The sequence below is a fragment of the Notothenia coriiceps genome, unplaced genomic scaffold (assembly GCF_000735185.1).
Source record: "Notothenia coriiceps isolate Sejong01 unplaced genomic scaffold, NC01 NC01_scaffold00018641, whole genome shotgun sequence".
NCBI lineage: Eukaryota > Metazoa > Chordata > Actinopteri > Perciformes > Nototheniidae > Notothenia > Notothenia coriiceps.
In genome coordinates this window covers 148063-158375 of record NW_011351342.1, presented here as the reverse complement: position 1 = coordinate 158375, position 10313 = coordinate 148063, and the positions used below count along the sequence as shown (strand labels likewise).

General features: G+C 37.7%; 1 protein-coding gene across 1 annotated transcript; it reads left to right on the top strand.

Annotated features, from left to right (window-relative positions):
- The first annotated feature begins 344 nt into the window (after nt 1–344).
- On the top strand, nt 345–3305 carry LOC104951182 (uncharacterized). Its single transcript, XM_010777820.1, has 8 exons — nt 345–432; nt 1267–1385; nt 1475–1583; nt 1816–1909; nt 2039–2189; nt 2298–2415; nt 2993–3118; nt 3239–3305. The coding sequence occupies exons 2-8, from the start codon at nt 1274–1276 to the stop codon at nt 3303–3305; spliced, it is 777 nt and encodes a 258-aa protein (XP_010776122.1). The 5' UTR covers nt 345–432; nt 1267–1273.
- Nucleotides 3306–10313: the final 7008 nt, after the last annotated feature.

The following is a 10313-nucleotide window of genomic DNA, read 5'->3' as shown; positions in this document are numbered from 1 at the left end:
ATAGGCACATATACAGAGTAAAATAAATAATATGAAGAAATAGTGATAAAAACAAAAGGTAACATTTCAATTAAAATATTTATCGAATAAACATTTGGTTTACATTTTTTTAAGATATAATAAATGTAGCTGCCACATTGTTGTAATTCTAATTAAAATGTGCAATATTTGGTTTAAAGTCAGTCTTTATCCTCTTGTGAATAAGAAATGTTCATAAAAATAAGATTAGTTGTATAAAAAAACACAGTATTGCTTTAGCCTTGTTCTCCACACTGCAGCCCAGTAGGTGGCGGTAATCCTACTTCAAACCTGTTTGCCATCCACCAGTAAAGCCAGCGAAGAAGAAAAGGAACGTCACATCCGGTGACGGTGAGCATAGGAATCGCCGAGCGCCAAAATAAATGTACTCATTTGTTGATTGATTCAACTAAGGTAAGTTTATTGTATCTAAAATCAAACCGTCAATGTAAACTTATTTAATATCTATTTGTTGAAGTAAAGAAGTGCACTTTTAATGTTGACATAATGTTGGACTGTTTTTACACTTATTTAACTTTCGGTTTCCTGCCTTTAGGAACGCTAACTAGCATATTTTGAAAGTACGAGAATACTAACGTGGTTTAGTGAAACCAAGTGAAAACTAGCAAAGCAGGCATTGTTTCCGACAAAGACTTAACATGTACAGTGGTATCGGTATCGACATGACCTTGCTCTCTTTCCAAAATCCTAACAAACCAGTATGTAAACTTTAACAGTTTCGGAGTGAAAGAAAAGTTGTTATTGGACATTGTAGTTCGTTATTGAGGGTTTCCATTTCTTTCTGAAACTTCATACTTACTATTGCACTGAATTTCAGAGGAAAATATTGGACTTTTTACTGCACATCATCAAGAGTTGTAGTTACTTTTGAGCCATGATGACTTTATAGAATATAATGCAATGCTATGAAACTACCCAACCAAATACAAAGGGGTAAAAATCAGCAGTCACAAAACTACATGAATATATCAGTTTTATTAATCTAAAAACAACAACAAAGTACTCAAAGGAAATATTTTACTGAAAGAATTGTACTTTTGATTTGCTATGGTTTTATGAGCTGGGCTTGAATTCATTGTATTGTGAAAAACATTTTAATTCAGTAATTGTAATAATGTATTTAATCAAAGGATCTGAATCCTCCTTCCACCACTGCCTAAAGACTAGACCAACATCTTATGCATAGTATTCATTCTTGAGTTAATGAATGCCTTTTTCTTTATCCAGTTTTCCGATGTGTACGACTGGAGAAATTATCATCCTCAGTGATGATGACGACTGTGAAGACGTACCACCCAACGAACTCTCGGTTTTCATCGTGGAGGTGGAGGATGTGAAGAAAAGTGGTAACAGCTGTTTACTCACTAGCAGTCTGTAAGTGAGGGTGTTTATGTTATAAAGAGTTAACTATAGCTGCTCCTCTTCTGCTTTTCAGAGTGTGCTGTACCTCCCACCGCTCTGGATGAAGACCTGGTCATCACCTTCTCCCGCAGCGCTGAGGTCCTTCCTCACGCACGCTACGACTGTCCCATACATCCCTTCACGTGAGTAAATTACCACACAAACACTCTTTGGTGGTTTAACGGTAAACAGAAGTCACGGTTCGGTTCATACCTCGCTTTAACAGTCACAGTTCAGTTGAGCAGAAAAAAGCATCCAAATGCCCAAGGATATCTTTCTTTTGATTTGTGTTCCCATACTTTGTGAATATTGTGCTTCTTCTTTTTTTTTACCTCTATTCAGTTATTGACACTTCCTCTGTTCTGTACTTTTCAGGGCTACAGATTGTGAGGTCTCTGTTCCTGTTCCCAATAACCACCTCATGTGTGATCAGTGCTTCTGCTACATCTGCGACAAGCTGGCCTCATCGGTATGTGGTGACTTACCGTCTGAAATAGTTAAATATATTCAGAATGACCTTAAATTAAAGTTTTTTTGCATTTGTTGTTGAAAGAAAAGTGCCTCACAGCTGCATTAACGTTGTCCTGTGTGTGTGTAGTGTAAGTGGTGGTGTTACAGCGGTTTGTGTCACTGCAACAGCCACAAGAAGAGTGACTTTTGGAACAACCACAGAAACTGTGCGCTGCTGGGAGGACTGAAGACTTTTAACCTCACTTTGTCTGAAGTAGACTCTCACCTCCGAAATGCAGGTAGACGCTCTCACAAACACATCTGGAAATCTCAGTGACATTTGGAAAACCACAGACTTGAATTACATGTAATCTAACTGCCAATGGATGTCTCTTCCTCTTGTCCAGAAACGATGCTGCAGAGCTTCAGACAGGAGCTCTCCACACTGTACGGTGTCTTCTTGAAGGGACGAGTGCTGGAGGAGTGCGGTCCGATCCAAACACGCAAGAATTGCCGCATCTTTGAGTGAGTGACGTAATAGAGCTGTAATACATTTATATATCAGGGGTTATTCTTTTTTGCATGAAAGTCTTTAGGATTTCTAAATGTTTGTACCAAACTTTGTCTTTCCAACAACCCAAACAACAGTGTAGCATATAAGGGTCACTTAACAGTTTTTCACATAAAGTTCAAGATATTAAACGTCTTTAGGTATAAAAAAAAGAAGCTGTTATTGAAGGGGGGAAATATTCTGGTCATTATTAAACTCAGATTTTCCCTACCTAGACTGCTTCGGTAATCAAGGTGAAACACTGAAGGCTATAAAATGACAATGACCCGTACATGATTATCAACCTGAGTGAATGCGATGAGATTACGAGTCGAGTGTCAAGTCGCGGTGTGTGAGACTCGAGACGCAACCAAAAACCATACCATGAAAAACAATCCAAATTGAACAAAAGTATGTGGACATCTACATGCAGTGAATACACAATAGACCAAAAGCTTGGTGTATAGCATGGATACAAAAACACCATTATGTCAGAGCATTGACATTATCAACAAGTTATAAATGACTGTATCTTTTGTTGTTTTTTTGCAGTTACACTCCTGTGTACGAGCATGTGTCATCCTTCCTGAACAAAGCAGATCAACAGGACAGCCGAGCTGCTGCCATCATGATGCTAGGAGCCACTGAGGACTTTATTAGACATTTTCAAGTCTCAGGGTACACACACACATACACACACATCATTTAGCATTTCCTGTTCTAGCTTCAATGGTTATTTTCACAACTTTTATGTTTTTTGTGTATTAATTTCCTCCGGGATTATATGATTCTTTACAGGACTTTCCTTTTACAGTCTCCCAGTGCTGATGCTGTTAAAGCCAGACTACTTTTATTGCAGCGGTAAACACACACACACACACACACACACACACACACACACACACACACACACACACACACACACACACACACACACACTTACATTACATTTAGCTGACGCTTTTATCCAAAGCGACTTACAATAAGCGCATTTGACCAAGAAGATACAAACTTGAAGAAAACAGAATCATATAAGTACATCAGGTTTCATAGAGCCAACACATTTCAAGTGCTACTCAACTGGCTTTAGATAAGCCAGTCCTTTATTAGTATATAAGTGCTTTGTTAGTAATTCTATCGCTCGAAGTGGAGTCGAAAGAGATGAGTTGTCAGTCTGTGCCGGAAGATGTGTAGGCTTTCTGGTGCCCTGATGTCAAGGTTGAAGACCAGACGAGCCGCTGCATTCTGGATGAGCTGCAGAGGTCGGATGGCACATGCACGTAGACCAGCCAGGAGGGAGTTGCAGTAGTCTAGGCGTGAGATGACGAGAGCCTGGACCAGAACCTGCATCGCTTTCTGGGTCAGCTGGGGACGTATCCTCCTGATGTTGTAAAGCGTGTATCTGCAGCAGCGGGTTGTAGCAGCGATGTTTGCAGTGAAGGACAGTCTGTTATCTAGGATCACACCCAGATTCCTTGCAGTCTGAGTCGGGGAAACAACAGAGGTGCCGATGTTGATTGTTAGGTCAAGAGTGGGACAATCTTTTCCCGGAAAGAAAAGCAGTTCAGTCTTGTCAAGGTTGAGCTTGAGGTGGTGAGCAGACATCCACTTGTTTGAATGACAGGAGTAAACACAGCTGACAGCCGCAGTGGAACTCGAGCGATTGGAGTGATGGGAATATTCAGAGCTTATCTCCATGTAAATACTATGGTAGACTACAACAAAATGAAGATATTTTACCGTGATTTAATTGTAATGCACGTTTCAAAATTATGCCGAAGTAACTACATACTGATACTGGTTAGTAAAAACCATGAATTAATGCTTTGACAAGTTTGCAGACAAGATGGCAAGCGAAAAACATTTTAAAATGCATGTTTTCTGAATGGAGAACGGATCGATCAGACTAAACTAACCTGGAGCTGCTCCGTCCACACTCACAACAACGTCGTCATACAGACAGAAATAAAGCAGCGACTGTATTCGCCATGACACAGACAGTCTGTGGCTTGTACATGTTTAACCTTTGTCCAGTTTCTGAACGGATATGAGGAGCTGTGAGCTCTGTGTGCTAACAGCTAACGGCTGATGTTTTGGGACATGTTGCGCTGTTGGGTGCTGGCCAATCACGAAGCGTCCTTTCTTGACTGGCAGCAAAAACAACCAATCACAGCAGTGCTTCTCTGGCTGGCTCTGTCCAATCACAAACAAGAAGTGTTCTCCTAAAGGAATACCCTTTCCGTAAAAGTTGAAATGTTGAAGTGTTTTGTGAAATGCTGTGGTGTTTAGTGAAATGCTGTAGCATTTTGTGAAATGCTGTGGTGTTTTTCGAAATGTCGTTGTGTTTTATGAAATGCTGTAGGGTTTTGTGAAATGTTGTTTTGGCTTGCACTTCAGGGCCACCATACATATCTATACGCTGGCATAAATATGGAGCTATACAGCCAGATGCTGGTTGGATTAGTTTAGTACAAGAACTGGAAACAGTTAGTCTGGCTAACAAAAGTAACAAAATTGATCTCCATTTTAACTTGTATACGATATTTATAAATTAAATATAGTAACAGATGTCACAAATCTACTTTATTATTGTGTGTTTTGGTATGACCGCACATATTAGAGATAACAACTTTGGTCTCCAAAAATAAAATGGATACGGCATGCAGGTGGACTAAAAGCATATGAACATATGATAAGTACCCTGTATCAAGATTGATGCAAAACAAGTGACATTTGACCTTTTTACAGAGATATAGAAAAATAAACCCACTTCTGGGGTCATTTGGGTGCATTTTCCGTATCTTTGGCCCCCTTCGGTCGATTTTGATAATTGACACCTCTTTTTAACCGTTAGAGCCAATAGGATCGAGGGGAAACCTCCGGGTTGAACAGGTTAAGGAAGATATGGGATTAATTAAAAGCTCTGTGATCTTCTTTTTTTAAAATTTTTATAGTGGCATTACACCACTTTTCTTTGGTGTGCAGCGAATTTAAAAGTTTGTCACACTAACCATTTTTTTTATCAATTATAAATATAGTAACAGAAGTGTAAAAACGACTTATTATTGTGTGACTATTTCTAGGTCAGGTGCAATGAATTCCTGAAGTCTCAGCCAAGGCTGGCAATCTCAGTTGAAGCAACTAGATAGGAATTCAATTAACACGTGCAATGTTATAACAGCAACATATTAGTTGCACTTAATATAAATTACTTGGAAGGTAAATTAATATGTATTATCTTGTCATTCCAACAGTTTAGCCCATTGCAAATGGAAGTACAAGATGTAATGTGCAATTTTCCAGTAACACAAATCTATCACTGTAGGAAAAACAAAATAAAATATTGTATATTTTGACATAGGCCCCTGTAGAAATTCCATACAGTATAGATGTACAGATAACAAATATATGAATTGTAGAAAAGGGATCAGCAATAAATGAAAGCTGGTGCTAGTGTCCGAGCATGTAAAACAGTTTGATTCAAAGTACTATCCTGATGTTGAAAGTTACTGGAACATTTATTTAAGTGCAAAATGAGTGGCTGCTCATGCAGGAAGAACATCTGTCGCGGCCAACTCTATCTGTTTGTTAGTTAGTTAGATATGTTTTGGTATGACCGCACATCTTAGAGATCACAACTTTGGTCTCCAAAAACTAAATTTGCACGGCATGCATGCAGGTGGATTGGTAAAGGTCACGAGGATGATATGGGATTAATTCAATTGTGGCATTACACCACTTTCCTTTGGACTGCAGGGAATTCTAAAGTTTGTTCTTCTAACTAATTAATTCTATACATGTCGGCCACGCATAACTAATTTTAGGTTTCCTATTCAGAGACCTGACAAGTGCAAGATGTGTGACTAAGTCAAGTGATGAAAAAACATAATGCAATCGCATGCAGAAAGTATATTTTTGTGAAAATATTCAGGTTGCATCATTATACTTCCTTCTCCTTTCTTAAGGATATGGTATTGTGTATTGCAAATTGGGAAGTATTGTACATTATATAGCCTCAAAGAAAGGTAATACCTTAAATAAACGCATCCATGACAGTTGTCACAAATCCCTCTGCTACAAAAAAGATCAAGAATGATCTTATTATCTCCTTTTCATACATTTGCACATTCAACATTCACCCAATCTTTCCTATTGATTGAACTGTTAATGACGTTTTGTTTTATTAGACAATAAAGGTAGGCTAATATTTTCACCACATAAATCCATCCTGTGTTGCTATGGAAACTGTGAATGTCAGCATGTGTGACTGAAAGTCTTGTAGGCATGATGGCTCAAACATCACTGGAGCTACATCTTATCAAAACTCCTCGCTTGTTAAAAGTTTGTGAGACTTTGTGCCTGATCTCCATTCCTCTCACTACCAATCAATGTGCTTGACATTTCCTCTTTGTCGGTGTGGAACTCCTGGTTACAGACTTTAAAAAGTCTAGAGAAAAATGTGTCAATTAAGACGTTCTGCAGGACATTCTCATTCTGTTGCTTTATCTTAAATGGCACTATCTTTTGGTGATGGATAATGCAACACGTAACTTTTGACATATAAGAGTCTCTTATTTAACTGTTTCACTCTCTCTAAGCCATTGTCTCTGCTAAATATCTGCATTTTGAATTGATGGACTGTGTGCGGGAGACTCTTACTTACTCTGAGACTAGATATAAATCAGATAACTGCCTTTACTGCTCGAGTGAAGCTGCTGCACGTGCTCACATTACGTTGTAGATACAACCTGACCTCACCAGAATGCGTGACTCCACCACAACTCCTTAACACCGCATTGCGTGGTGGAGTCACGAACTTTGCTACATGTACGTGTCTGCACCACGCAAACAACCCCAATGTAAAGTGAATGAGGCTCCTTTTGTCGTGGTGCACACACGCATTTCTACAACGTCCAGCAGTGAGCTTTTATTCTATAAACGTTTTTTAAATCTACTTTATAGCTTGTAGTAACTCACGGGAGGCTTCTTTTATTTTATTTGTATTCATAATTATTTGTATTTTTCGTCAGAATGGCAACCCTGTCTCCTAAAAAATACGTTCCCACAGAACTAAACTGCATTCTCAATAACGTTTAGCTAGAAACGTATTTTCTCCCACGTTACGTTCCTTATGAACGCATCTCAAATACGTTTATTTTCTACATATCTTTGCCATTTATTGTCTTGCTTATGATAATGATAATAGTCATTTATAAATATCATTTTAGAGCACACATTTGAAATCAGTAGGCGAGGCTGTAATTTCTCCAGCTGTTACTCTCATGAGCGAGGCAGAAAATAATAGTTTTATCATGCCAAAAAGCTGCTGTGTCGTTTATTGTACCTCAAACATTATAACAAATCCAGAGTTACGTGTTTCTGTACTTCCCCTAAGAAGAAAGGACAGTANCGTTGAAACATGGTACAACACAAGTGTAGGCTAAGTACTAGGCTAGCATCCCTCCTCACATGTTTTCACTCTCTGCAAGTGCCGGTGCCGCACCGCGTTTGGAGGCAGGACCAAACCATTACATGTAAATAGAAGGGGGTGTACAGAGGCTTTGGATAATTAACTTTTGGAAGAAAATAAGTTAAATTAATCGTAAGTTTAGTGAGTACTTTATCAATATAACGTTCTTTTAATGTTAATTATTGAGGATTGATGAAAGGTTACTTAAAAAAAAATGTCTTAATGTTCTAAACATTTTGGGGCCCCCGTCAGTTACGGGCCCTTAGAATCGTCCTAACTTTTCACCCCCTTACGGCGCCCCTGAGTGAAAGTGCAGTCGGATTCTCTAAAGTACCGCAGTCTCTTCTCCTAAATCATTTTTGAATTCTTCTATCCACTATCCCTTAACGCCGTGACGTTTCACTCAGAGGTCAAGGAATAGACGATAGGGCTAGAATTTAGGGGCTGATTTTTGGATTATCCGACTGCAGCCCTGGCTCTCTCCTTCTCCTCTGGCTGTGCAGCATGGTGTCTATGTCTCTGTGTGAAACCTGTGTTCTGTTAATTATTAGGAGATGTGCTCCAGTGTATATTTGTGTTCTAGTTTATTTTAGTTTGCTTTGCAAGTTGGCTGGTGAGCCCTTTTTCTTTGACCCATTTCCTCTCCTTTTTCTCTCGCCCGGTCATTTTATATTTTGTTACTTCCCTTTGCTTCCCCCAGCCCAGTAGGGAACGTAACACCAAGAAATAAAAAAAACGACATTAAAAAAAAAAGTGAAAAAGAAGACAGTGGAAAAAATTGAAAAAAATGACTAACTGTAGAAAAAAGTGAAAGAAAATACAGTAGAAAAAAAACGACAGTCGAAAAAAGTGAAAAAGATGACAAGTCCGGAACTGTCGAAAAAAGTAAAAAAGAAGACAGTAGAAAAAAGTGAAAATAGACACTGTATGCTGTTTTCAAAAACCAACCATTTATAAACAATTAACCCTATAGACACAAGTAGGACCTCTTTTAAACCAGTAAAACCTTATTAGGAAACCATTACATATTCTTATAAATAAAAATATTTTTATAAAATCTGTAATTATCTTGTTAACCTGTAAAGCCATTTTTGTAAACCATTAACACCTCTTTCATGATCCAGTTTCAATTTGTTAAGGGTTATGATTACAGAGGGGAAAAGATATGTATTCAAATTTCATGAAAAAATATCTTTAAAATTGTTGTATTTACTCTGCGATCACAACCCTTAACAAGTTCAAATGTAAAGAGTTGTTGATGGTTTATAAAAGTTTTTTCTGGTTTATGAGATATTTATGGATTAAATAGATACAAATCCAGAGAGTAAAACCTCTCATTAACCAGTAAAACCTTAAACACCTCTTAAAAAACTGAAAAACCTTAAAACCAGTTCAACCTTTCATTGACAATTACAAACACTTATAAAAAAACTTCTATACAAAAGTAAAAACTTAAAGGCTTATTAAAACGTTTAACCATTAAGACCCATGGTCTTACCAACCATGCAGTAAAACATCTTAAAATCCCTTCAAATGTTTCACTTACCATAAAGCTCTCTTACAAACTGTAAAAATTATGATATAAACCATGTTTACATCGTATACACTGTAAAACCTTTTTAAACGATTACAAAATTGTAAAAAAACAGTAAAACCTAAACCTTAGAGATCTACAGAGCAGCAAAATGTCTCACAAACCGTGAAAACCTCTTATAACCCTTTGAAACCTTTTCAGGAATAATGTAACCTCTTATCTTGTGAGCAGCGTGTCCTCTCTGGTGACTTCTCCTCTCACAGACTGAGGGTCTGCTGCAGTCCTGCTGAGGCTGAGTTCCAACGCTTTGTAACATCACACGGAACACAATGTCGGAAGGTGAGGGAATGTGTTTCCATGGCAACCAGGAAAACTGTATTAAAATCAGTAAAGCACCACAACTACAACTTAATGAATGATTTAAGAATTGGTAAATGAATTAAAAGCATGATGCAACTTCAACTTAAAAGTCCATTAATATCTGATACATTTCTGCACATTAGGTTGTATTTTAAAACAATCTTCCCAATGTCCATATGGTGAAATTAAAACACTGCTCCTGTCCATGGTGGCTTTAAAGATATCACTTATCGATGCTATTGTGATAGGAAACACGACGTACAGTTCATATTCTACAGTATCTAAACATACACATTATATCACTGCCACATCTTAAGAGCATTATAAACATACTTATAAATATAATTATAAGTACTTATGTTCATTATGCTTCATAAAGATAATCATAACACAAACATAACTTATAAAGTCAAATATCATACTTTCTTCTATTTTCTGACACTACAAAGGGAACGTTTTAACATTCAACGACGGTTTGATTTTTTTGTTAGAAAATAAAAATTCAGAGC